The sequence below is a fragment of the Salvelinus fontinalis genome, chromosome 11 (genome assembly GCF_029448725.1).
Source record: "Salvelinus fontinalis isolate EN_2023a chromosome 11, ASM2944872v1, whole genome shotgun sequence".
NCBI classification, from domain to species: domain Eukaryota; kingdom Metazoa; phylum Chordata; class Actinopteri; order Salmoniformes; family Salmonidae; genus Salvelinus; species Salvelinus fontinalis.
This window is the reverse complement of record NC_074675.1, coordinates 3,020,026-3,047,019: the sequence shown is the minus strand read 5'-3', so window position 1 is coordinate 3,047,019 and position 26,994 is coordinate 3,020,026. Positions and strand designations below refer to the sequence as shown.

Below are 26,994 nucleotides of genomic sequence, written 5' to 3'. Positions count from 1 at the left end.
TCTCCTCATCAACCAGGTCAGTTCTGGGTTTTACTGGCCCTCTCCTCTCTCCTCATCAACCAGGTCAGATCTGGATTTTACTGGCCCTCTCCTCTCTCCTCATCAACCAGGTCAGATCTGGGTTTTACTGGCCCTCTCCTCTCTCCTCATCAACCAGGTCAGATCTGGGTTTTACTGACCCTCTCTCCTCATCAACCAGGTCAGATCTGGGTTTTACTGACCCTCTCCTCATCAACCAGGTCAGATCTGGGTTTTACTGGCCCTCTCCTCTCTCCTCATCAACCAGGTCAGGTCTGGGTTTTACTGACCCTCTCCTCATCAACCAGGTCAGATCTGGGTTTTACTGGCCCTCTCCTCTCTCCTCATCAACCAGGTCAGATCTGGGTTTTACTGGCCCTCTCCTCTCTCCTCATCAACCAGGTCAGATCTGGGTTTTACTGGCCCTCTCCTCTCTCCTCATCAACCAGGTCAGATCTGGGTTTTACTGACCCTCTCCTTTCTCCTCATCAACCAGGTCAGATCTGGGTTTTACTGGCCCTCTCCTCATCAACCAGGTCAGATCTGGGTTTTACTGGCCCTCTCCTCATCAACCAGGTCAGATCTGGGTTTTACTGGCCCTCTCCTCTCTCCTCATCAACCAGGTCAGATCTGGGTTTTACTGACCCTCTCCTCTCTCCTCATCAACCAGGTCAGATCTGGGTTTTACTGGTCCTCTCCTCATCAACCAGGTCAGATCTGGGTTTTACTGGCCCTCTCATCTCTCCTCATCAACCAGGTCAGTTCTGGGTTTTACTGACCCTCTCCTCATCAACCAGGTCAGATCTGGGTTTTACTGGCCCTCTCCTCTCTCCTCATCAACCAGGTCAGATCTGGGTTTTACTGGCCCTCTCCTCTCTCCTCATCAACCAGGTCAGATCTGGGTTTAACTGGCCCTCTCCTCATTAACCAGGTCAGATCTGGGTTTTACTGGCCCTCTCCTCTCTCCTCATCAACCAGGTCAGATCTGGGTTTTACTGACCCTCTTCTCATCAACCAGGTCAGATCTGGGTTTTACTGGCCCTCTCCTCTCTCCTCATCAACCAGGTCAGATCTGGGTTTTACTGGCCCTCTCCTCTCTCCTCATCAACCAGGTCAGTTGTGGGTTTTACTGGCCCTCTCCTCTCTCCTCATCAACCAGGTCAGATCTGGGTTTTACTGACCCTCTCCTCATCAACTCCTCATCAACCAGGACCTAGACAGGTCTTCTGTAGAGTGTAATCCAGCCAGGTCTTCTTTAGAGTGTAATCCAGCCAGGTCTTCTTTAGAGTGTAATCCAGCCAGGGCTTCTTTAGAGTGTAATCCAGCCAGGTCTTCTTTAGAGTGTTATCCAGCCAGGTCTTCTTTAGAGTGTAATCCAGCCAGGTCTTCTTTAGAGTGTAATCCAGCCAGGTCTTCTTTAAAGTGTAATCCAGCCAGGTCTTCTTTAGAGTGTAATCCAGCCAGGTCTTCTTTAGAGTGTAATCCAGCCAGGTCTTCTTTAGAGTGTAATCCAGCCAGGTCTTCTTTAAAATGTAATCCAGCCAGGTCTTCTTTAAAGTGTAATCCAGCCAGGTCTTCTTTAGAGTGTAATCCAGCCAGGTCTTCTTTAGAGTGTAATCCAGCCAGGTCTTCTTTAGAGTGTAATCCAGCCAGGTCTTCTTTAGAGTGTAATCCAGCCAGGTCTTCTTTAGAGTGTAATCCAGCCAGGTCTTCTTTAGAGTGTAATCCAGCCAGGTCTTCTGTAGAGTGTAATCCAGCCAGGTCTTCTTTAGAGTGTAATCCAGCCAGGTCTTCTTTAGAGTGTAATCCAGCCAGGTCTTCTTTAGAGTGTAATCCAGCCAGGTCTTCTTTAGAGTGTAATCCAGCCAGGTCTTCTTTAGAGTGTAATCCAGCCAGGTCTTCTTTAGAGTGTAATCCAGCCAGGTCTTCTTTAGAGTGTAATCCAGCCAGGTCTTCTTTAGAGTGTAATCCAGCCAGGTCTTCTTTAAAGTGTAATCCAGCCAGGTCTTCTTTGGAGTGTAATCCAGCCAGGTCATCTTTAGAGTGTAATCCAGCCAGGTCTTCTGTAGAGTGTAATCCAGCCAGGTCTTCTTTAGAGTGTAATCCAGCCAGGTCTTCTTTAGAGTGTAATCCAGCCAGGTCTTCTTTAAAGTGTAATCCAGCCAGGTCTTCTTTAAAGTGTAATCCAGCCAGGTCTTCTTTAGAGTGTAATCCAGCCAGGTCTTCTTTAGAGTGTAACCCAGCCAGGTCTTCTTTAGAGTGTAATCCAGCCAGGTCTTCTTTAGAGTGTAATCCAGCCAGGTCTTCTTTAAAGTGTAATCCAGCCAGGTCTTCTTTAAAGTGTAATCCAGCCAGGTCTTCTTTAGAGTGTAATCCAGCCAGGTCTTCTTTAGAGTGTAATCCAGCCAGGTCTTCTTTAGAGTGTAATCCAGCCAGGTCTTCTTTAAAGTGTAATCCAGCCAGGTCTTCTTTAAAGTGTAATCCAGCCAGGTCTTCTTTAAAGTGTAATCCAGCCAGGTCTTCTTTAGAGTGTAATCCAGCCAGGTCTTCTTTAAAGTGTAATCCAGCCAGGTCTTCTTTAAAGTGTAATCCAGCCAGGTCTTCTTTAGAGTGTAATACAGCCAGGTCTTGTTTAAAGTGTAATCCAGCCAGGTCTTCTTTAGAGTGTAATCCAGCCAGGTCTTGTTTAAAGTGTAATCCAGCCAGGTCTTCTTTAAAGTGTAATCCAGCCAGGTCTTCTTTAAAGTGTAACCCAGCCAGGTCTTCTTTAGAGTGTAATCCAGCCAGGTCTTCTTTAGAGTGTAATCCAGCCAGGTCTTCTTTAAAGTGTAATCCAGCCAGGTCTTCTTTAAAGTGTAATCCAGCCAGGTCTTCTTTAAAGTGTAATCCAGCCAGGTCTTCTTTAGAGTGTAATCCAGCCAGGTCTTCTGTAGAGTGTAATCCAGCCAGGTCTTCTGTAGAGTGTAATCCAGCCAGGTCTTCTGTAGAGTGCAATCCAGCCAGGTCTTCTTTAGAGTGTAATCCAGCCAGGTCTTCTGTAGAGTGTAATCCAGCCAGGTCTTCTTTAGTGTGTAATCCAGCCAGGTTCTTCTTTAGAGTGTAATCCAGCCAGTTCTTCTTTAGAGTGTAATCCAGCCAGGTCTTCTTTAGAGCGTTATCCAGCCAGGTCTTCTTTAGAGTGTAACCCAGCCAGGTCTTCTTTAGAGTGTAATCCAGCCAGGTCTTCTTTAGAGCGTTATCCAGCCAGGTCTTCTTTAGAGTGTAATCCAGCCAGGTCTTCTTTAAAGTGTAATCCAGCCAGGTCTTCTTTAAAGTGTAATCCAGCCAGGTCTTCTTTAGAGTGTAATCCAGCCAGGTCTTGTTTAAAGTGTAATCCAGCCAGGTCTTCTTTAGAGTGTAATCCAGCCAGGTCTTGTTTAAAGTGTAATCCAGCCAGGTCTTCTTTAAAGTGTAATCCAGCCAGGTCTTCTTTAAAGTGTAACCCAGCCAGGTCTTCTTTAGAGTGTAATCCAGCCAGGTCTTCTTTAGAGTGTAATCCAGCCAGGTCTTCTTTAAAGTGTAATCCAGCCAGGTCTTCTTTAAAGTGTAATCCAGCCATGTCTTCTTTAAAGTGTAATCCAGCCAGGTCTTCTTAAAAGTGTAATCCAGCCAGGTCTTCTGTAGAGTGTAATCCAGCCAGGTCTTCTGTAGAGTGTTAACCAGCCAGGTCTTCTGTAGAGTGTAATCCAGCCAGGTCTTCTGTAGAGTGTTAACCAACCAGGTCTTCTTTAGAGTGTAATTCAGCCAGGTCTTCTTTAGAGTGTAATCCAGCCAGGTCTTCTGTAGAGTGTAATCCAGCCAGGTCTTCTTTAGAGTGTAATCCAGCCAGGTCTTCTGTAGAGTGTAATCCAGCCAGGTCTTCTTTAGTGTGTAATCCAGCCAGGTCTTCTTTAGAGTGTAATCCAGCCAGTTCTTCTTTAGAGTGTAATCCAGCCAGGTCTTCTTTAGAGCGTTATCCAGCCAGGTCTTCTTTAGAGTGTAACCCAGCCAGGTCTTCTTTAGAGTGTAATCCAGCCAGGTCTTCTTTAGAGCGTTATCCAGCCAGGTCTTCTTTAGAGTGTAAGCCAGCCAGGTCTTCTTTAAAGTGTAATCCAGCCAGGTCTTCTTTAAAGTGTAATCCAGCCAGGTCTTCTTTAGAGTGTAATCCAGCCAGGTCTTGTTTAAAGTGTAATCCAGCCAGGTCTTCTTTAGAGTGTAATCCAGCCAGGTCTTGTTTAAAGTGTAATCCAGCCAGGTCTTGTTTAAAGTGTAATCCAGCCAGGTCTTCTGTAGAGTGTAATCCAGCCAGGTCTTCTGTAGAGTGTAATCCAGCCAGGTCTTCTGTAGAGTGTTAACCAGCCAGGTCTTCTTTAGAGTGTAATTCAGCCAGGTCTTCTTTAGAGTGTAATCCAGCCAGGTCTTCTGTAGAGTGTAATCCAGCCAGGTCTTCTTTAGTGTAACCCAGCCAGGTCATCTTTAGAGTGTAACCTAGCCAGGTCTTCTGTAGAGTGTAACCCAGCCAGGTCATCTGTAGAGTGTAACCCAGCCAGGTCTTCTTTAGAGTGTAACCCAGCCAGGTCTTCTTTAGAGTGTAACCTAGCCAGGTCTTCTTTAGAGTGTAATCCAGCCAGGTCTTCTTTAGAGTGTAATCCAGCCAGGTCTTCTTTAAAGTGTAATCCAGCCAGGTCTTCTTTAAAGTGTAATCCAGCCATGTCTTCTTTAAAGTGTAATCCAGCCAGGTCTTCTTTAGAGTGTAATCCAGCCAGGTCTTCTGTAGAGTGTAATCCAGCCAGGTCTTCTGTAGAGTGTTAACCAGCCAGGTCTTCTGTAGAGTGTAATCCAGCCAGGTCTTCTGTAGAGTGTTAAGCAGCCAGGTCTTCTTTAGAGTGTAATTCAGCCAGGTCTTCTTTAGAGTGTAATCCAGCCAGGTCTTCTGTAGAGTGTAATCCAGCCAGGTCTTCTTTAGTGTAACCCAGCCAGGTCATCTTTAGAGTGTAACCTAGCCAGGTCTTCTGTAGAGTGTAACCCAGCCAGGTCATCTGTAGAGTGTAACCCAGCCAGGTCTTCTTTAGAGTGTAACCCAGCCAGGTCTTCTGTAGAGTGTAACCTAGCCAGGTCTTCTGTAGAGTGTAACCTTGCCAGGTCTTCTTTAGAGTGTAATCCAGCCAGGTCTTCTGTAGAGTGTAATCCAGCCAGCGCTTCTGTAGAGTGTAATCCAGCCAGGTCTTCTTTAGAGTGTAATCCAGCCAGGTCTTCTGTAGAGTGTAATCCAGCCAGGTCTTCTTTAGTGTAACGCAGCTAGGTCTTCTTTAGTGTAACCCAGCCAGGTCTTCTTTAGAGTGTAATCCAGCCAGGTCTTGTTTAAAGTGTAATCCAGCCAGGTCTTCTTTAAAGTGTAACCCAGCCAGGTCTTCTTTAGAGTGTAATCCAGCCAGGTCTTCTTTAGAGTGTAATCCAGCCAGGTCTTCTTTAAAGTGTAATCCAGCCAGGTCTTCTTTAAAGTGTAATCCAGCCATGTCTTCTTTAAAGTGTAATCCAGCCAGGTCTTCTTTAGAGTGTAATCCAGCCAGGTCTTCTGTAGAGTGTAATCCAGCCAGGTCTTCTGTAGAGTGTTAACCAGCCAGGTCTTCTGTAGAGTGTAATCCAGCCAGGTCTTCTGTAGAGTGTTAACCAGCCAGGTCTTCTTTAGAGTGTAATTCAGCCAGGTCTTCTTTAGAGTGTAATCCAGCCAGGTCTTCTGTAGAGTGTAATCCAGCCAGGTCTTCTTTAGTGTAACCCAGCCAGGTCATCTTTAGAGTGTAACCTAGCCAGGTCTTCTGTAGAGTGTAACCCAGCCAGGTCATCTGTAGAGTGTAACCCAGCCAGGTCTTCTTTAGAGTGTAACCCAGCCAGGTCTTCTTTAGAGTGTAACCTAGCCAGGTCTTCTTTAGAGTGTAACCTAGCCAGGTCTTCTGTAGAGTGTAACCCAGCCAGGTCTTCTTTAGAGTGTAATCCAGCCAGGTCTTCTGTAGAGTGTAATCCAGCCAGGTCTTCTGTAGAGTGTAATCCAGCCAGGTCTTCTTTAGAGTGTAATCCAGCCAGGTCTTCTGTAGAGTGTAATCCAGCCAGGTCTTCTTTAGTGTAACGCAGCTAGGTCTTCTTTAGTGTAACCCAGCCAGGTCATCTTTAGAGTGTAACCTAGCCAGGTCTTCTGTAGAGTGTAACCCAGCCAGGTCATCTGTAGAGTGTAACCCAGCCAGGTCTTCTTTAGAGTGTAACCCAGCCAGGTCTTCTTTAGAGTGTAACCTAGCCAGGTCTTCTTTAGAGTGTAATCCAGCCAGGTCTTCTTTAGAGTGTAATCCAGCCAGGTCTTCTTTAAAGTGTAATCCAGCCAGGTCTTCTTTAAAGTGTAATCCAGCCATGTCTTCTTTAAAGTGTAATCCAGCCAGGTCTTCTTTAGAGTGTAATCCAGCCAGGTCTTCTGTAGAGTGTAATCCAGCCAGGTCTTCTGTAGAGTGTTAACCAGCCAGGTCTTCTGTAGAGTGTAATCCAGCCAGGTCTTCTGTAGAGTGTTAACCAGCCAGGTCTTCTTTAGAGTGTAATTCAGCCAGGTCTTCTTTAGAGTGTAATCCAGCCAGGTCTTCTGTAGAGTGTAATCCAGCCAGGTCTTCTTTAGTGTAACCCAGCCAGGTCATCTTTAGAGTGTAACCTAGCCAGGTCTTCTGTAGAGTGTAACCCAGCCAGGTCATCTGTAGAGTGTAACCCAGCCAGGTCTTCTTTAGAGTGTAACCCAGCCAGGTCTTCTGTAGAGTGTAACCTAGCCAGGTCTTCTGTAGAGTGTAACCTTGCCAGGTCTTCTTTAGAGTGTAATCCAGCCAGGTCTTCTGTAGAGTGTAATCCAGCCAGGTCTTCTGTAGAGTGTAATCCAGCCAGGTCTTCTTTAGAGTGTAATCCAGCCAGGTCTTCTGTAGAGTGTAATCCAGCCAGGTCTTCTTTAGTGTAACGCAGCTAGGTCTTCTTTAGTGTAACCCAGCCAGGTCTTCTTTAGAGTGTAATCCAGCCAGGTCTTGTTTAAAGTGTAATCCAGCCAGGTCTTCTTTAAAGTGTAACCCAGCCAGGTCTTCTTTAGAGTGTAATCCAGCCAGGTCTTCTTTAGAGTGTAATCCAGCCAGGTCTTCTTTAAAGTGTAATCCAGCCAGGTCTTCTTTAAAGTGTAATCCAGCCATGTCTTCTTTAAAGTGTAATCCAGCCAGGTCTTCTTTAGAGTGTAATCCAGCCAGGTCTTCTGTAGAGTGTAATCCAGCCAGGTCTTCTGTAGAGTGTTAACCAGCCAGGTCTTCTGTAGAGTGTAATCCAGCCAGGTCTTCTGTAGAGTGTTAACCAGCCAGGTCTTCTTTAGAGTGTAATTCAGCCAGGTCTTCTTTAGAGTGTAATCCAGCCAGGTCTTCTGTAGAGTGTAATCCAGCCAGGTCTTCTTTAGTGTAACCCAGCCAGGTCATCTTTAGAGTGTAACCTAGCCAGGTCTTCTGTAGAGTGTAACCCAGCCAGGTCATCTGTAGAGTGTAACCCAGCCAGGTCTTCTTTAGAGTGTAACCCAGCCAGGTCTTCTTTAGAGTGTAACCTAGCCAGGTCTTCTTTAGAGTGTAACCTAGCCAGGTCTTCTGTAGAGTGTAACCCAGCCAGGTCTTCTTTAGAGTGTAATCCAGCCAGGTCTTCTGTAGAGTGTAATCCAGCCAGGTCTTCTGTAGAGTGTAATCCAGCCAGGTCTTCTTTAGAGTGTAATCCAGCCAGGTCTTCTGTAGAGTGTAATCCAGCCAGGTCTTCTTTAGTGTAACGCAGCTAGGTCTTCTTTAGTGTAACCCAGCCAGGTCTTCTTTAGTGTGTAATCCAGCCAGTTCTTCTTTAGAGTGTAATCCAGCCAGGTCTTCTTTAGAGTGTAGTCCAGCCAGGTCTTCTTTAGAGTGTAATCCAGCCGGTTCTTCTTTAGTGTGTAATCCAGCCGGTTCTTCTTTAGAGTGGAATCCAGCCAGGTCTTGTTTGGAGTGTAATCCAGACAGTTCTTCTTTAGAGTGTAATCCAGCCAGGTCTTCTTTAGAGTGTAATCCAGCCAGGTCTTCTTTAAAGTGTAATCCAGCCAGGTCTTCTTTAAAGTGTAATCCAGCCATGTCTTCTTTAAAGTGTAATCCAGCCAGGTCTTCTTTAGAGTGTAATCCAGCCAGGTCTTCTGTAGAGTGTAATCCAGCCAGGTCTTCTGTAGAGTGTTAACCAGCCAGGTCTTCTGTAGAGTGTAATCCAGCCAGGTCTTCTGTAGAGTGTTAACCAGCCAGGTCTTCTTTAGAGTGTAATTCAGCCAGGTCTTCTTTAGAGTGTAATCCAGCCAGGTCTTCTGTAGAGTGTAATCCAGCCAGGTCTTCTTTAGTGTAACCCAGCCAGGTCATCTTTAGAGTGTAACCTAGCCAGGTCTTCTGTAGAGTGTAACCCAGCCAGGTCATCTGTAGAGTGTAACCCAGCCAGGTCTTCTTTAGAGTGTAACCCAGCCAGGTCTTCTGTAGAGTGTAACCTAGCCAGGTCTTCTGTAGAGTGTAACCTTGCCAGGTCTTCTTTAGAGTGTAATCCAGCCAGGTCTTCTGTAGAGTGTAATCCAGCCAGGTCTTCTGTAGAGTGTAATCCAGCCAGGTCTTCTTTAGAGTGTAATCCAGCCAGGTCTTCTGTAGAGTGTAATCCAGCCAGGTCTTCTTTAGTGTAACGCAGCTAGGTCTTCTTTAGTGTAACCCAGCCAGGTCTTCTTTAGAGTGTAATCCAGCCAGGTCTTGTTTAAAGTGTAATCCAGCCAGGTCTTCTTTAAAGTGTAATCCAGCCAGGTCTTCTTTAAAGTGTAACCCAGCCAGGTCTTCTTTAGAGTGTAATCCAGCCAGGTCTTCTTTAGAGTGTAATCCAGCCAGGTCTTCTTTAAAGTGTAATCCAGCCAGGTCTTCTTTAAAGTGTAATCCAGCCATGTCTTCTTTAAAGTGTAATCCAGCCAGGTCTTCTTTAGAGTGTAATCCAGCCAGGTCTTCTGTAGAGTGTAATCCAGCCAGGTCTTCTGTAGAGTGTTAACCAGCCAGGTCTTCTGTAGAGTGTAATCCAGCCAGGTCTTCTGTAGAGTGTTAACCAGCCAGGTCTTCTTTAGAGTGTAATTCAGCCAGGTCTTCTTTAGAGTGTAATCCAGCCAGGTCTTCTGTAGAGTGTAATCCAGCCAGGTCTTCTTTAGTGTAACCCAGCCAGGTCATCTTTAGAGTGTAACCTAGCCAGGTCTTCTGTAGAGTGTAACCCAGCCAGGTCATCTGTAGAGTGTAACCCAGCCAGGTCTTCTTTAGAGTGTAACCCAGCCAGGTCTTCTTTAGAGTGTAACCTAGCCAGGTCTTCTTTAGAGTGTAACCTAGCCAGGTCTTCTGTAGAGTGTAACCCAGCCAGGTCTTCTTTAGAGTGTAATCCAGCCAGGTCTTCTGTAGAGTGTAATCCAGCCAGGTCTTCTGTAGAGTGTAATCCAGCCAGGTCTTCTTTAGAGTGTAATCCAGCCAGGTCTTCTGTAGAGTGTAATCCAGCCAGGTCTTCTTTAGTGTAACGCAGCTAGGTCTTCTTTAGTGTAACCCAGCCAGGTCTTCTTTAGAGTGTAATCCAGCCAGGTCTTCTTTAGTGTGTAATCCAGCCAGTTCTTCTTTAGAGTGTAATCCAGCCAGGTCTTCTTTAGAGTGTAGTCCAGCCAGGTCTTCTTTAGAGTGTAATCCAGCCGGTTCTTCTTTAGTGTGTAATCCAGCCGGTTCTTCTTTAGAGTGGAATCCAGCCAGGTCTTCTTTGGAGTGTAATCCAGCCAGTTCTTCTTTAGAGTGTAATCCAGCCAGGTCTTCTTTAGAGTGTAATCCAGCCAGGTCTTCTTTAGAGTGTAATCCAGCCAGGTCTTCTTTAGAGTGTAATCCAGTCAGGTCTTCTTTAGAGTAATCCAGAATGGCCTTTTGTTCTTCGAGCTATTGAAGGCCAGTTCCCATGGAAACAAGCTAAAATGGAAATTTGTGCATTGGGAAATGGAGCGGTGGAGGAGACGAGTGGTGGAGGAGCCTGGGGAGGGCATCCATTTACCTCCTTTTTTCTTCAAGGCATCAGCCCAATAACAAGGTCCTCCTCTGGAGTGGCCTGCCTGCTGGACTAACTGTTTAGGTCCTCCTCTGGAGTGGCCTGCTGCCTGCTGGACTAACTGTTTAGGTCCTCCTCTGGAGTGGCCCACTGCCTGCTGGACTAACTGTTTAGGTCCTCCTCTGGAGTGGCCCGCTGCCTGCTGGACTAACTGTTTAGGTCCTCCTCTGGAGTGGCCCGCTGCCTGCTGGACTAACTGTTTAGGTCCTCCTCTGGAGTGGCCCGCTGCCTGCTGGACTAACTGTTTAGGTCATCCTCTGGAGTGGCCCGCTGCCTGCTGGACTAACTGTTTAGGTCATCCTCTGGAGTGGACCGCTGCCTGCTGGACTAACTGTTTAGGTCCTCCTCTGGAGTGGCCCGCTGCCTGCTGGACTAACTGTTTAGGTCCTCCTCTGGAGTGGCCCGCTGCCTGCTGGACTAACTGTTTAGGTCCTCCTCTGGAGTGGCCCGCTGCCTGCTGGACTAACTGTTTAGGTCCTCCTCTGGAGTGGCCCGCTCCCTGCTGGACTAACTGTTTAGGTCCTCCTCTGGAGTGGCCCGCTGCCTGCTGGACTAACTGTTTAGGTCCTCCTCTGGAGTGGCCCGCTGCCTGCTGGACTAACTGTTTAGGTCCTCCTCTGGAGTGGCCCGCTGCCTGCTGGACTAACTGTTTAGGTCATCCTCTGGAGTGGACCGCTGCCCGCTGGACTAACTGTTTAGGTCCTCCTCTGGAGTGGCCCGCTGCCTGCTGGACTAACTGTTTAGGTCCTCCTCTGGAGTGGCCCACTGCCTGCTGGACTAACTGTTTAGGTCCTCCTCTGGAGTGGCCCGCTGCCTGCTGGACTAACTGTTTAGGTCCTCCTCTGGAGTGGCCCGCTGCCTGCTGTTCTAACTGTTTCGGTCCTCCTCTGGAGTGGCCCGCTGCCTGCTGTTCTAACTGTTTCGGTCCTCCTCTGGAGTGGCCCGCTGCCTGCTGGACAAACTGTTTAGGTCCTCCTCTGGAGTGGCCCGCTGCCTGCTGGACAACTGTTTAGGTCCTCCTCTGGAGTGGCCCGCTGCCTGCTGGACAAACTGTTTAGGTCCTCCTCTGGAGTGACCCTCTGCCTGCTGGACTAACTGTTTAGGTCCTCCTCTGGAGTGGCCCGCTGCCTGCTGTTCTAACTGTTTCGGTCCTCCTCTGGAGTGGCCCGCTCCCTGCTGGACTAACTGTTTAGGTCCTCCTCTGGAGTGGCCCGCTGCCTGCTGGACTAACTGTTTAGGTCCTCCTCTGGAGTGGCCCGCTGCCTGCTGGACTAACTGTTTAGGTCCTCCTCTGGAGTGGCCCGCTGCCTGCTGGACTAACTGTTTAGGTCCTCCTCTGGAGTGGCCCGCTGCCTGCTGGACAAACTGTTTAGGTCCTCCTCTGGAGTGGCCCGCTGCCTGCTGGACTAACTGTTTAGGTCCTCCTCTGGAGTGGCCCGCTGGCTGCTGGACTAACTGTTTAGGTCCTCCTCTGGAGTGGCCCACTGCCTGCTGGACTAACTGGTTAGGTCTTCCTCTGGAGTGGACCGCTGCCTGCTGGACTAACTGTTTAGGTCCTCCTCTGGAGTGGCCCGCTGCCTGCTGGACTAACTGTTTAGGTCCTCCTCTGGAGTGGCCCGCTGCCTGCTGGACTAACTGTTTAGGTCCTCCTCTGGAGTGGCCCGCTGCCTGCGGGACTAACTGTTTCGGTCCTCCTCTGGAGTGGACCGCTGCCTGCTGGACTAACTGTTTAGGTCCTCCTCTGGAGTGGCCCGCTGCCTGCTGGACTAACTGTTTAGGTCCTCCTCTGGAGTGGCCCGCTGCCTGCTGGACTAACTGTTTAGGTCCTCCTCTGGAGTGGCCCGCTGCCTGCTGGACTAACTGTTTAGGTCCTCCTCTGGAGTAGCCCGCTGCCTGCTGGACTAACTGTTTAGGTCCTCCTCTGGAGTGGCCCGCTGCCTGCTGGACTAACTGTTTAGGTCCTCCTCTGGAGTGGCCCGCTGCCTGCTGGACTAACTGTTTAGGTCCTCCTCTGGAGTGGCCCGCTGCCTGCTGGACTAACTGTTTAGGTCCTCCTCTGGAGTGGCCCGCTGCCTGCTGGACTAACTGTTTAGGTCCTCCTCTGGAGTGGCCCGCTGCCTGCTGGACTAACTGTTTAGGTCCTCCTCTGGAGTGGCCCGCTGCCTGCTGTTCTAACTGTTTCGGTCCTCCTCTGGAGTGGCCCGCTGCCTGCAGGACTAACTGTTTAGGTCCTCCTCTGGAGTGGCCCGCTGCCTGCTGTTCTAACTGTTTCGGTCCTCCTCTGGAGTGGCCCGCTGCCTGCTGGACTAACTGTTTAGGTCCTCCTCTGGAGTGGCCCGCTGCCTGCTGTTCTAACTGTTTCGGTCCTCCTCTGGAGTGGCCCGCTGCCTGCAGGACTAACTGTTTAGGTCCTCCTCTGGAGTGGCCCGCTGCCTGCTGTTCTAACTGTTTCGGTCCTCCTCTGGAGTGGCCCGCTGCCTGCAGGACTAACTGTTTAGGTCCTCCTCTGGAGTGGCCCGCTGCCTGCTGTTCTAACTGTTTCAGTCCTCCTCTGGAGTGGCCCGCTGCCTGCTGGACTAGCTGTTTAGGTCCTCCTCTGGAGTGGCCCGCTGCCTGCTGTTCTAACTGTTTCGGTCCTCCTCTGGAGTGGCCCGCTGCCTGCTGGACTAACTGTTTAGGTCCTTGTCCCCCAACCTCCTTCCTCCCCCACACACACCTCCCCACCCCAATTACACACTTACACCTGTTCAAAGGGTTCTAGTGTGGTTCTGTTTAAAGGGTTCTGGTGTGGTTCTGTTTAAAGGGTCATGTTTAAAGGGTTCTAGTGTGGTTCTGTTTAAAGGGTTCTAGTGTGGTTCTGTTTAAAGGGTTCTAGTGTGGTTCTGTTTAAAGGGTTCTGGTGTGGTTCTGTTTAAAAGGTTCTGGTGTGTTTCTGTTTAAAAGGTTCTGGTGTGGTTATGTTTAAAGGGTTCTGGTGTGGTTCTGTTTAAAATGTTCTGGTGTGGTTCTGTTTAAAAGGTTCTGGTGTGTTTCTGTTTAAAGGGTTCTAGTGTGGTTCTGTTTAAAGGGTTCTGGTGTGGTTCTATTTAAAGGGTTCTGGTGTGGTTCTGTTTAAAGGGTTCTGGTGTGGTTCTATTTAAAGGCTTCTGGCGTGGTTCTGTTTAAAGGGTTCTGCCGTGGTTCTATTTAAAGGGTTCTGGTGTGGTTCTGTTTAAAGAGTTCTGGTGTGGTTCTGTTTAAAGGGTTCTGGTGTGGTTCTATTTAAAGGGTTCTGGTGTGGTTCTATTTAAAGGGTTTTGTTTAAAGGGTTCTGGTGTGGTTCTGTTTAAAGGGTTCTGGTGTGGTTCTGTTTAAAGTGTTCTGGTGTGGTTCTGTTTAAAGGGTTCTGGTGTGGTTCTGTTTAAAGGGTTCTGGTGTGGTTCTGTTTAAAGGGTTCTGGTGTGGTTCTGTTTAAATGGTTCTGGTGTGGTTCTGTTTAAAGTCCTATGTGCACGAGGCACCCTATTCCCTACATAGGGCACTTCTTTTGACCAGAGTCCTATTGGCAGAAGGGTTTTATAACACACTGGCTGTCCCAAATGGCACCCTATTCCCCCATAGAGCTCTGAACAAAAGAAGTGCACTCGGTAGGGAATAGGGTGCCATTTGGAACAGCCAGTGTGTGTTAAAATCTTCTATTAACTTTCACAGTAGCATCCCTCTGTCTCTGTCTTCCAAGGTCAACCAAGCAGAACTACTAGTGCATCAGTGGCCAGCTGAGACCAGAGACACTACACAGATTATATTCAATCACTTCACCTCAACAGCCAATAACTGAAAGCACTTGGAAAAGCCCTATAATTATAATGTGTTGTTCACAGGCAACATGTCTTACATTCCTTGAAAGAGAGGACGAGAGGAGAGAGCAGAGGAGAGGAGGAGAGGAGAGGAGAGAGGAGGGAAGAGGAGAGGAGAGAGGAGGGCAGTCGAGAGGAGAGAGGCGTGCAGAGGAGAGGAGAGAGGCGTGTAGAGGAGAGGAGAGAGGAGGAGAGGAGGGAGGAGAGGAGAGGAGAGGAGAGAGGAGGGCAGAGGAGAGGAGAGAGGAGTGCAGAGGAGAGGAGAGAGGAGAGAGGAGGAGAGGAGAGAGGAGGAGAGGAGAGGAGAGGAGAGGAGAGAGGAGGGCAGAGGAGAGGAGAGAGGAGGGCAGAGGAGAGAGGAGTGCAGAGGAGAGGAGAGGAGAGAGGAGGGAAGAGGAGAGGAGAGAGGAGGGCAGAGGAGTGGAGAGAAGAGAAGAGGAGAGGAGAGAGGAGTGCAGAGCAGAGGAGAGGAGAGAGGAGGGAAGAGGAGAGGAGAGAGGAGGGAAGAGGAGAGGAGAGAGGAGGGCAGAGGAGAGAGGAGTGCAGAGGAGAGGAGAGGGCAGAGGAGAGGAGAGGAGGAGAGGAGAGAGGAGGGGAGAGAAGAGGGAAGAGGAGAGGAGAGAGGAGAGGAGGAGAGGAGGGAAGAGGAGAGGAGAGAGGAGAGGAGGAGAGGAGGGAAGAGGGGTGAGGAGAGGAGGAGAGGAGAGAAGAGGGGTGAGGAGAGGAGAGAGGGGGCAGACTTGCTTTGCCAATGTTAACATATTGCCAATAAAGCGCCTTGAATTGAATTTAATTGAGAAAGAGAGGAGGAGAGAGGGTGGCAGACGAGAGGAGGAGGAGAGGAGGAGAGGAGGGCCGAGGCAAGAAGAGAGGAGAGAGGAGGAGTAGTTCTACAGCTCTGTCTGTCTGTCTGTCTGTCTGTCTGTCTGTCTGTCTGTCTGTCTGTCTGTCTGTCTGAGTGGAGATCAAAGCAGACTGGTTTACCATAGAGGTAGTTCTACAGGTCCCTGTCTGTCTGTCTGTCTGTCTGTCTGTCTGTCTGTCTGTCTCGCTCTCTCTCGCTCTCTCTCTCTCGCTCTCTCTGTCTGTCTGTCTGTCTGTCTGTCTGTCTCGCTCTCTCTCTCTCTCTCTCTCTCTCTCTCTCTCTCTCTGTCTCTCTCTCTCTGTCTCTCTCTCTCTCTCTGCTATTCCCCCTATTACCACTAGAGGACAGTGTGGACTAAACCCTCCATCACCTCCACACTTCATGTCACACACTCTCATCCTCTTTGTGTGTTTTTTTCCCCCATTTCATTTTATACACATAAGTTTGTCCCAAATGACACCCTATTCTCTTGACAATACACTGTTCTGCTCAGAAGTAGTGCACTAGATAGGGTGCCACTTGGGACTCACCCGGAGCTGCTGAACCTCCTGCCTGTTGCTGGTAAACCTATGTGTTAATACGGATAATACAGTTCAACAGATGTATAGAAGGGAGGCAAAACGCTGAATATTCACTGAGGAAATATGACCGTATTTTAAAAGCCCTTTCTAGTGAATGGTGTAAACACACACACAGTAGCGGCCAGCTCTGTCGCTCCCGGGGGGCACTAACTTGGGCACGGCGCCCTGCTCTGTCCCTCCCGGGGGGCACTAGCGTGGGCACGGCGCCCAGCTCTGTCCCTCCCGGGGGGCACTAACGTGGGCACGGCGCCCAGCTCTGTCCCTCCCGGGGGGCACTAACGTGGGCACGGCGCCCTGCTCTGTCCCTCCCGGGGGGCACTAACGTGGGCAAGGCGCCCTGCTCTGTCCCTCCCGGGGGGCACTAACGTGGGCAAGGCGCCCAGCTCCCTTTATTTCCTGCCAGACTAGCAGTTTGCTCCCCAGAACCACGACACATGCAGGCTCTCCATGCCAAGGCCTCTCTCTCTCTGTGTGTGTGTGTGTGTGTGTGTGTGTGTGTGTGTGTGTGTGTGTGTGTGTGTGTGTGTGTGTGTGTGTGTGTGTGTGTGTGTGTGTGTGTGTGTGTGTGTGTGTGTGTGTGTTTGTTTGTTTGTTTGTTTGTTTGTTTGTTTGTTTGTTTGCATACATTGACATACTATGCACACAGTGACATCGCTGGTGGCTGCTCCTTTGAACCCCCCCTTCTACATCTGGCCCCTGAGCCTACAGTTGTAAATCTGTCTCTATATATAACAGGATGGGCTGTGCCTCTATATATAACAGGATGGATGGGCTGTGTTTCTATATATAACAGGATGGGCTGTGTCTCTATATATAACAGGATGGGCTGTGTCTCTATATATAACAGGATGGGCTGTGTCTCTATATATAACAGGATGGATGGGCTGTGTCTCTATATATAACAGGATGGGCTGTGTCTCTATATATAACAGGATGGATGGGCTGTGCCTCTATATATAACAGGATGGGCTGTGTCTCTATATATAACAGGATGGGCTGTGTCTCTATATATAACAGGATGGGCTGTGTCTCTATATATAATAGGATGGGCTGTGTCTCTATATATAACAGGATGGGCTGTGTCTCTATATATAACAGGATGGGCTGTGTCTCTATATATAATAGGATGGACTGTGTCTCTATATATAACAGGATGGATGGGCTGTGTCTCTATATATAACAGGATGGGCTATGTCTCTATATATAACAGGATGGGCTGTGTCTCTATATATAACAGGATGGGCTGTGTCTCTATATATAACAGGATGGGCTGTGTCTCTATATATAATAGGATGGGCTGTGTCTCTATATATAACAGGATGGGCTGTGTCTCTATATATAACAGGATGGGCTGTGTCTCTATATATAACAGGATGGGCTGTGTCTCTATATATAACAGGATGGATGGGCTGTGTCTCTATATATAACAGGATGGGCTATGTCTCTATATATAACAGGATGGGCTGTGTCTCTATATATAACAGGATGGGCTGTGTCTCTATATATAACAGGATGGATGGGCTGTGTCTCTATATATAACAGGATGGGCTGTGTCTCTATATATAACAGGATGGGCTGTGTCTCTATATATAACAGGATGGGCTGTGTCTCTATATATAACAGGATGGGCTGTGTCTCTATATATAACAGGATGGATGGGCTGTGTCTCTATATATAACAGGATGGATGGGCTGTGTCTCTATATATAACAGGATGGATGGGCTGTGTCTCTATATATAACAGGATGGGCTGTGTCTCTATATATAACAGGATGGGCTGTGTCTCTATATATAACAGGATGGGCTGTGTCTCTATATATAACAGGATGGATGGGCTGTGCCTCTATATATAACAGGATGGGCTGTGTCTCTATATATAACAGGATGGGCTGTGTCTCTATATATAACAGGATGGGCTGTGTCTCTATATATAACAGGATGGATGGGCTGTGTCTCTATATATAACAGGATGGGCTGTGTCTCTATATATAACAGGATGGGCTGTGTCTCTATATATAACAGGATGGGCTGTGTCTCTATATATAACAGGATGGGCTGTGTCTCTATATATAACAGGATGGGCTGTGTCTCTATATATAACAGGATGGATGGGCTGTGTCTCTATATATAACAGGATGGATGGGCTGTGTCTCTATATATAACAGGATGGGCTGTGTCTCTATATATAACAGGATGGATGGGCTGTGTCTCTATATATAACAGGATGGGCTGTGTCTCTATATATAACAGGATGGGCTGTGTCTCTATATATAACAGGATGGGCTGTGTCTCTATATATAACAGGATGGGCTGTGTCTCTATATATAACAGGATGGGCTGTGTCTCTATATATAACAGGATGGATGGGCTGTGTCTCTATATATAACAGGATGGATGGGCTGTGTCTCTATATATAACAGGATGGGCTGTGTCTCTATATATAACAGGATGGGCTGTGTCTCTATATATAACAGGATGGGCTGTGTCTCTATATATAACAGGATGGGCTGTGTCTCTATATATAACAGGATGGGCTGTGTCTCTATATATAACAGGATGGGCTGTGTCTCTATATATAACAGGATGGGCTGTGTCTCTATATATAACAGGATGGGCTGTGTCTCTATATATAACAGGATGGATGGGCTGTGTCTCTATATATAACTGTAGTAGTGGTATATTAGTAGTATAGTAGTAGTACAGTGGCAGTATATTAGTAGTATTCTAGTAGTAGTAACAGTATAGTACCTCTCTCCTACTGTAACGCTGTAACACATCTCCTACTATAGTTCCATAGTATTCTAGTAGTACAGTAGTAGTATAGCAGTAGTATAGTAGTAGTATAGTTGTAGTATAGTAGTAGTATTCTAGTAGTAACAGTGTAGTACCTCTCTCCTACTATAATGATGTAACACGTCTCCTACTATAGTTCCATAGTATTCTAGTAGTAGTATAGTAGTAGTATAGTAGTAGTATATTAGTAGTATAGTAGTAGTATAGCAGTAGTACAGTAGTAGTATAGCAGTAGTATAGTAGTAGTATAGTTGTGGTATAGTAGTAGTATTCTAGTAGTAACAGTGTAGTACCTCTCTCCTACTATAATGATGTAACACGTCTCCTACTATAGTTCCTATAGCATTCTAGTAGTACAGTAGTAGTAGTATAGCAGTAGTCTTGCAGTAGTATAGTAGTAGCATATTAGTAGTATAGTAGTAGTATAGCAGTAGTATAGTAGTAGTATAGTAGTAGTATATTGGTAGTATAGTAGCAGTATAGTAGTAGTATAGTAGTAGTATAGTAGTGTAGCAGTGTAGTAGTATAGTAGTAGTATATTAGTAGTATAGCAGTAGTATAGTGGTAGTATAGTAGTAGTATAGTAGTAGTATCGTGGTAGTATATTAGTAGTATAGTAGCAGTATAGTAGTAGTATATTAGTAGTATAGTGGTAGTATAGTGGTAGTATAGTAGTAGCATAGTAGTAGTACAGTAGTAGTATAGTTGTAGTATAGTAGTGTTGTAGCGTGGTAGTATAGTAGTAGTATATTAGTAGTATAGTGGTAGTATAGCGGTAGTATATTAGTAGTATAGTAGTGGTATATTAGTAGTATAGTAGTAGTATAGTAGTAGTATAGCAGTAGTATAGTAGTAGTATAGTAGTAGTATAGTGGTAGTATAGTGGTAGTATATCAGTAGTATAGTAGAAGTATAGTGGTAGTATAGCAGTAGTATAATAGTAGTATAGTAGTAGTATAGTAGTGGTATTCTAGTAGTAACAGTGTAGTACCTCTCTTCTACTGTAAGGATGTAGCACCGCCCCTCCTATAGTTCCCATAGTATTCTAGTAGTATAGCAGTAGTATAGTAGTAGTATAGCAGTAGTATAGTAGTAGTATAGTAGTGGTATTCTAGTAGCAACAGTGTAGTACCTCTCTCCTACTGTAAGGCTGTAGCAATAGTATAGTAGTATTCCAGTAGTAGTATAGTAGTAGTATAGTAGTAGTGTAGTAGTATAGTAGTAGTATATTAGTAGTATAGTAGTAGTATAGCGGTAGTACAGTAGTAGTATTGTAGTAGCATAGTAGTAGTATATTAGTAGTATAGCAGCAGTATATTAGTAGTATAGTAGTAGTATAGTAGTGGTATATTGGTAGTATAGTAGCAGTATAGCAGTAGTATAGTAGTAGTATAGTGGTAGTATAGTAGTAGTATATTAGTAGTATAGTAGCAGTATATTAGTAGTATAGTAGTCGTATAGTAGTGGTATATCGGTAGTATAGTCGCAGTATAGCAGTAGTATAGTAGTAGTATAGTAGTAGTATAGTGGTAGTATAGTAGTAGTATAGTGGTGGTATTCTAGTAGTAACAGTGTAGTACCTCTCTCCTACTATAATGATGTAACACGTCTCCTACTATAGTTCCATAGTATTCTAGTAGTATAGTAGTAGTATAGTAGTAGTATAGTAGTGGTATTCTAGTAGTAACAGTGTAGTACCTCTCTTCTACTGTAAGGATGTAGCACCGCCCATCCTATAGTTCCCATAGTATTCTAGTAGTATAGCAGTAGTATAGTAGTAGTATAGTGGTAGTATAGTAGTAGTATAGTTGTAGTATAGTAGTAGTATTCTAGTAGTAACAGTGTAGTACCTCTCTCCTACTATAATGATGTAACACGTCTCCTACTATAGTTCCATAGTATTCTAGTAGTATAGTAGTAGTAGTATTCTAGTAGTAACAGTGTAGTACCTCTCTCCTACTGTAAGGCTGTAGTACCACCCCTCCCGATCCTCTATTGGTCTGGAGGTTGATGGAGGAGGTCTGTAGAGGAGGAGGAGAGGAGGAGCTCCCTGGAGCTGCCGTTCCCGACACCACCTTTTGTCCACCGGTCATGTGCGCGGTCACCATGGCAACGGGAGCTGTCTTGGCGACCGGGTTGGCCGGTAGAACGGAGATGGAGATGCTTTGGGAGGAGAGAGGAGGAGGGGGCTTGATGAGGGAGAGGGGCTTGATGGTCCCTCCTACGAGACAACTCCTAACAGCCAGCTTCTTCTGTTGAGGAGAGGGAGGAGAGGAGAGAGAGAGAGAGAGAGAGAGAGAGAGAGAGAGAGAGAGAGAGAGAGAGAGAGAGAGAGAGAGAGAGAGAGAGAGATGGTTAGAAAAGAGAGATTACAGGAATAGACACACAGTGGTTTGGTAGTAGTAGTAGTAGTGGTGGTGGTAGTAGTAGTAGTAGTAGTAGTAGTAGTAATAGTAGTAGTAGTGGTGATAGTAGTAGTAGTAGTAGTAGTAGTAGTAGTAGTGGTGGTAGTAGTAGTAGTAGTAGTGGTAGTAGTGGTGGTAGTAGTAGTAGTAGTGGTAGTAGTGGTAGTGGTAGTAGTAGTGGTAGTAGTGGTAGTAGTGGTGGTAGTAGTAGTAGTAGTGGTAGTGGTAGTAGTAGTGGTAGTAGTAGTGGAAGTAGTAGTGGAAGTAGTAGTAGTAGTGGTGGTAGTAGTAGTAGTAGTGGTAGTAGTGGTGGTAGTAGTAGTAGTAGTGGTAGTGGTAGTAGTAGTGGTAGTAGTAGTGGAAGTAGTAGTGGAAGTAGTAGTAGTAGTAGTAGTAGTAGTGGTAGTAGTAGTGGTAGTGGTAGTAGTAGTAGTAGTGGTAGTAGTAGTAGTAGTAGTAGTAGTAGTAGTAGTGGTAGTAGTAGTAGTAGTGGTAGTAGTAGTAGTAGTGGTAGTAGTAGTGGTAGTAGTAGTAGTGGTAGTAGTAGTAGTAGTAGTAGTAGTAGTAGTAGTGGTAGTAGCAGTAGTAGTAGTGGTAGTAGTAGTGGTAGTAGTGGTAGTAGTAGTGGTAGTAGTAGTAGTAGTAGTAGTAGTAGTAGTGGTAGTAGTAGTAGTGGTAGTAGTAGTAGTAGTAGTAGTAGTAGTAGTGGTAGTAGTAGTAGTAGTAGTAGTAGTAGTAGTGGTAGTAGTAGTAGTAGTAGTAGTGGTAGTAGTAGTAGTAGTGGTAGTAGTGGTAGTAGTAGTAGTAGTAGTAGTGGTAGTAGTAGTGGAAGTAGTAGTGGAAGTAGTAGTAGTGGTAGTAGTAGTAGTAGTAGTAGTGGTAGTAGTGGTAGTAGTAGTAGTAGTGGTGGTAGTAGTAGTAGTAGTAGTAGTAGTAGTGGTAGTAGTAGTAGTAGTAGTAGTAGTAGTGGTAGTGGTAGTAGTAGTAGTAGTAGTAGTAGTAGTAGTAGTAGTAGTAGTAGTAGTAGTGGTAGTAGTGGTAGTAGTAGTAGTAGTGGTAGTAGTAGTAGTGGTAGTAGTAGTAGTGGTAGTGGTAGTAGTAGTAGTAGTAGTAGTAGTAGTAGTAGTAGTAGTGGTAGTAGTGGTAGTAGTAGTAGTAGTAGTAGTGGTAGTAGTGGTAGTAGTAGTAGTAGTAGTAGTAGTGGTAGTAGTAGTGGTAGTAGTAGTGGTAGTAGTAGTAGTAGTAGTGGTAGTAGTGGTAGTGGTAGTGGTAGTGGTAGTGGTAGTAGTAGTAGTAATAGTAGTAGTAGTAGTAATAGTAGTAGTGGTGGTAGTAGTAGTAGTAGTAGTAGTAGTAGTAGTGGTAGTAGTAGTAGTAGTAGTAGTGGTAGTAGTAGTGGTAGTAGTGGAAGTAGTAGTGGTAGTAGTAGTAGTGGAAGTAGTAGTGGTAGTAGTGGAAGTAGTAGTGGTAGTAGTAGTAGTAGTAGTAGTGGTAGTAGTAGTGGTAGTAGTAGTGGAAGTAGTAGTAGTAGTAGTAGTAGTAGTAGTGGTAGTAGTAGTAGTGGTAGTAGTAGTGGTAGTAGTAGTGGAAGTAGTAGTGGAAGTAGTAGTAGTGGTAGTAGTAGTAGTAGTGGTAGTGGTGGTGGTAGTGGTAGTAGTAGTAGTGGTAGTGGTGGTGGTAGTGGTAGTAGTAGTAGTAGTAGTGGTAGTAGTGGAAGTAGTAGTGGTAGTAGTAGTAGTAGTAGTAGTGGTAGTAGTAGTGGTAGTAGTAGTGGAAGTAGTAGTGGAAGTAGTAGTAGTAGTAGTAGTAGTAGTAGTAGTAGTGTTGGTGACCTTAGTTGCTTGACTCAAAGTGCTACAGATTGAATGGTGTTTCATCAGAGAACACCTTGGTGCTTTAAACACAGAGGAAATGAAGCTACAACCTACAGGAGAAATCAACATCGGTACAGATCCAGGATCAGAGGTAGAGACAGGCAGGTAATTAGACTGAGGTAGACCACCCCCTCCACTCTCCTGTCTCTCTACCCCCACCCCCTCCACTCTCCTGTCTCTCTACCCCCATCCCCTACACTGTCTCTCTACCCCCTCTACTCCCCTGTCTCTCTACCCCCCTCTACTCTCCTGTCTCTCTACCCCCTCCACTCTCCTGTCTCCCTACACCCTCTACTCCACTGTCTCTCTACCCCCTCTACTCTCCTGTCTCTCTATCCCCCCTCTACTCCTCAGCCCCCTTTACTCCCCTGTCTCTCTACCCCCCACCCCCTCTACTCCCCTGTCTCTCTACCCCCCACCCCCTCTACTCTCCTGTCTCTCTACCCCCCACCCCCTCTACTCCCCTGTCTCTCTACCCCCCACCCCCTCTACTCTCCTGTCTCTCTACCCCCCCACTACTCCTCAGCCCCCTCTACTCTCCTTTCTCTCTACCCCCCCACCCCTCTACTCTCCTGTCTCTCTACCCCCCACCCCCTCTACTCCCCTATCTCTCTACCCCCTCTACCCCCCACCCCCTCTACTCTCCTGTCTCTCTACCCCCCACCCCCTCTACTCCCCTGTCTCTCTACCCCCCCACCCCCTCTACTCCCGTGTCTCTCTACCCCCCCCCCCACCACAACTCCCTCTCTACTCAGTTAAGAAAAGACATCTTCCAAAGCCTGTATATCTGGTTCCCTCTTCTTTACTCTGCTAGCACCACTAAAAGAACAGGCAGGCACTCTAAATATTTGATATTCCACTGGCCCTTCTTATTTCAAAGCTCTCTGTTATGGTTTTCCATGGAGTACAGGGCGATGGGGGAGAGGTGGAGAGAGGGAGGAGAGTACAGGGGGTGGGGGAGAGGTGGAGAGAGGGAGGAGAGTACAGGGCGATGGGGGAGAGGTGGAAAGAGGGAGGAGAGTACAGGGGGATGGGGGAGAGGTGGAGAGAGGGAGGAGAGTACAGGGGGGTGGGGGAGAGGTGGAGAGAGGGAGGAGAGTACAGGGGGGTGGGGGAGAGGGGGAGAGAGGGGAGGAGAGTACAGGGGGGTGGGAGAGAGAGGGAGGAGAGTACAGGGGGATGGGGGAGAGGTGGAGAGAGGGAGGAGAGTACAGGGGGATGGGGGAGAGGTGGAGAGAGGGAGGAGAGTACAGGGGGATGGGGGAGAGGTGGAGAGAGGGAGGAGAGTACAGGGGGATGGGGGAGAGGTGGAGAGAGGGAGGAGAGTACAGGGCGATGGGGGAGAGGTGGAGAGAGGGAGGAGAGTACAGGGGGATGGGGGAGAGGTGGAGAGAGGGAGGAGAGTACAGGGCGATGGGGGAGAGGTGGAGAGAGGGAGGAGAGTACAGGGGGATGGGGGAGAGGTGGAGAGAGGGAGGAGAGTACAGGGCGATGGGGGAGAGGTGGAGAGAGAGGAGGAGAGTACAGGGGGAGAGGTGGAGAGAGGGAGGAGAGTACAGGGCGATGGGGGAGAGGTGGAGAGAGGGAGGAGAGTACAGGGGGGTGGGAGAGAGGTGGAGAGAGGGAGGAGAGTACAGGGGGATGGGGGAGAGGTGGAGAGAGGGAGGAGAGTACAGGGGGATGGGGGAGAGGTGGAGAGAGGGAGAAGAGTACAGGGCGATGGGGGAGAGGTGGAGAGAGGGAGGAGAGTACAGGGGGATGGGGGAGAGGTGGAGAGAGGGAGGAGAGTACAGGGCGATGGGGGAGAGGTGGAGAGAGGGAGGAGAGTACAGGGGGATGGGGGGAGAGGTGGAGAGAGGGAGGAGAGTACAGGGCGATGGGGGAGAGGTGGAGAGAGAGGAGGAGAGTACAGGGGGAGAGGTGGAGAGAGGGAGGAGAGTACAGGGCGATGGGGGAGAGGTGGAGAGAGGGAGGAGAGTACAGGGGGGTGGGAGAGAGGTGGAGAGAGGGAGGAGAGTACAGGGGGATGGGGGAGAGGTGGAGAGAGGGAGGAGAGTACAGGGGGATGGGGGAGAGGTGGAGAGAGGGAGGAGAGTACAGGGCGATGGGGGAGAGGTGGAGAGAGGGAGGAGTGTACAGGGGGATGGGGGAGAGGTGGAGAGAGGGAGGAGAGTACAGGGCGATGGGGGAGAGGTGGAGAGAGGGAGGAGAGTACAGGGGGATGGGGGAGAGGTGGAGAGAGGGAGGAGAGTACAGGGCGATGGGGGAGAGGTGGAGAGAGGGAGGAGAGTACAGGGGGGGAAATGCTTTTCAATTCCCAGCTGGGTTTCTGTCTAAAGGCCGACCACGTCCTTCTCAGACCAAACAGGAAACAGTTGGTGCACATACAGAACTATTCAGTCACGTTCGGTCACGTTTTTACTCCTGTTTTGGGACTTTCGGGCAGGGAGAGGGAGAGTACAGAGGGAGAGTACAGTACTCTCCTCCCTCTCTCCACCCCCCCCCCCCCTCATCGGCGATTGGTCAACAGTAGTGATCCTTCAATGAAGTGCCTGTTGTCATTCAATCAGAGATGACCCGTCCTCATGCACATTGGTTTTTCAACTTGAGAAGTACTGCACCAAACATCCTAGATGCAAAATGACATGACTACAAGGTAACCTTGGCAACAATGTCAAAATGAATGACAGATTTCTTGAGCTATCTTAGATTAATTCGGACTATTTTGAGGAAGTGATTTTCTGGCTACGGCGTCTCCAAATGGACAAACCAAAATGGTACTAATACCGATTTGTTTCTTGTTTTTCAATCGAAGGTCTTTTTAAGGAAGTTATGCGAGTTCAATCGTTTGGCTTGGCTAGCCGAGCTTGGCTAGGCGCCAGCCCTAACTCTCTCTCTCTCTTTCTCTCTTTCTCTCCGTCCAAGACTCTGTTCTACAGGCTTTAGTAAAAAAGCTTTCTGAACACTTCCTGCCTCCTTGTGTGTCTCGCTGAGGGTTCTTTGAGTAGTCCACAAATAGCTAACGCTCAGTTCACACTAACATTATCAGCTCAACTACTCCCAGAAAGAAATGACAGGATGTTCAGAAAGAAAAGAAAGAGAAAGAATGAAAGAGTTCAGGTGACCAACCACTTCTGGAACATTCTGTTTACTGTCCTTTAGTTCAGTCTGTCTAAAACATCCCGAGTCATTCTGTTTACTGTCCTTTAGTTCAGTCTGTCTGGAACATCTTGAGTCATTCTGTTTACTGTCTTTTAGTTCAGTCTGTCTAAAACATCCTGAGTCATTCTGTTTACTGTCCTTTAGTTCAGTCTGTCTGGAACATCCTGAGTCATTCTGTTTACTGTCCTTTAGTTCAGTCTGTCTGGAACATCCTGAGTCATTCTGTTTACTGTCCTTTAGTTCAGTCTGTCTGGAACATCCTGAGTCATTCTGTTTACTGTCCTTTAGTTCAGTCTGTCTGGAACATCCTGAGTCATTCTGTTTACTGTCCTTTAGTTCAGTCTGTCTGGAACATCCTGAGTCATTCTGTTTACTGTCCTTTAGTTCAGTCTGTCTGGAACATCCTGAGTCATTCTGTTTACTGTCCTTTAGTTCAGTCTGTCTGGAACATCCTGAGTCATTCTGTTTACTGTCCTTTAGTTCAGTCTGTCTGGAACATCCTGAGTCATTCTGTTTACTGCCCTTTGGTTCAGTCTGTCTGGAACATCCTGAGTCATTCTGTTTACTGTCCTTTAGTTCAGTCTGTCTGGAACATCCTGAGTCATTCTGTTTACTGCCCTTTAGTTCAGTCTGTCTGGAACATCCTGAGTCATTCTGTTTACTGTCCTTTAGTTCAGTCTGTCTGAAACATCCTGAGTCATTCTGTTTACTGCCCTTTAGTTCAGTCTGTCTGGAACATCCTGAGTCATTCTGTTTACTGTCCTTTAGTTCAGTCTGTCTGAAACATCCTGAGTCATTCTGTTTACTGTCCTTTAGTTCAGTCTGTCTGAAACATCCTGAGTCATTCTGTTTACTGTCCTTTAGTTCAGTCTGTCTGGAACATCCTGAGTCATTCTGTTTACTGTCTTTTAGTTCAGTCTGTCTGGAACATCCTGAGTCATTCTGTTTACTGTCCTTTAGTTCAGTCTGTCTGGAACATCCTGAGTCATTCTGTTTACTGTCCTTTAGTTCAGTCTGTCTGGAACATCCTGAGTCATTCTGTTTACTGTCCTTTAGTTCAGTCTGTCTGGAACATCTTGAGTCATTCTGTTTACTGTCCTTTAGTTCAGTCTGTCTGGAACATCCTGAGTCATTCTGTTTACTGTCCTTTAGTTCAGTCTGTCTGGAACATCCTGAGTCATTCTGTTTACTGTCCTTTAGTTCAGTCTGTCTGGAACATCCTGAGTCATTCTGTTTACTCTCCTTTAGTTCAGTCTGTCTCGAGTCATTCTGTCTGCAGTGCAATGTGTCCATT

At 47.3% G+C, this 26,994-nt stretch overlaps 1 protein-coding gene across 4 annotated transcripts in view; it reads right to left on the bottom strand.

The window, feature by feature from the left end:
* Positions 1–26,994, bottom strand: part of LOC129864883 (PHD finger protein 21A-like) — a 458,909-nt gene that overhangs the window by 112,962 nt on the left and 318,953 nt on the right. For all 4 annotated transcript variants that reach the window (XM_055937182.1, XM_055937183.1, XM_055937185.1 and 1 more), the window contains exon 4: positions 20,209–20,511. In XM_055937182.1, coding sequence (XP_055793157.1) covers positions 20,209–20,511 — 303 coding nt within the window. The remainder of the gene's footprint in view (positions 1–20,208; positions 20,512–26,994) is intronic.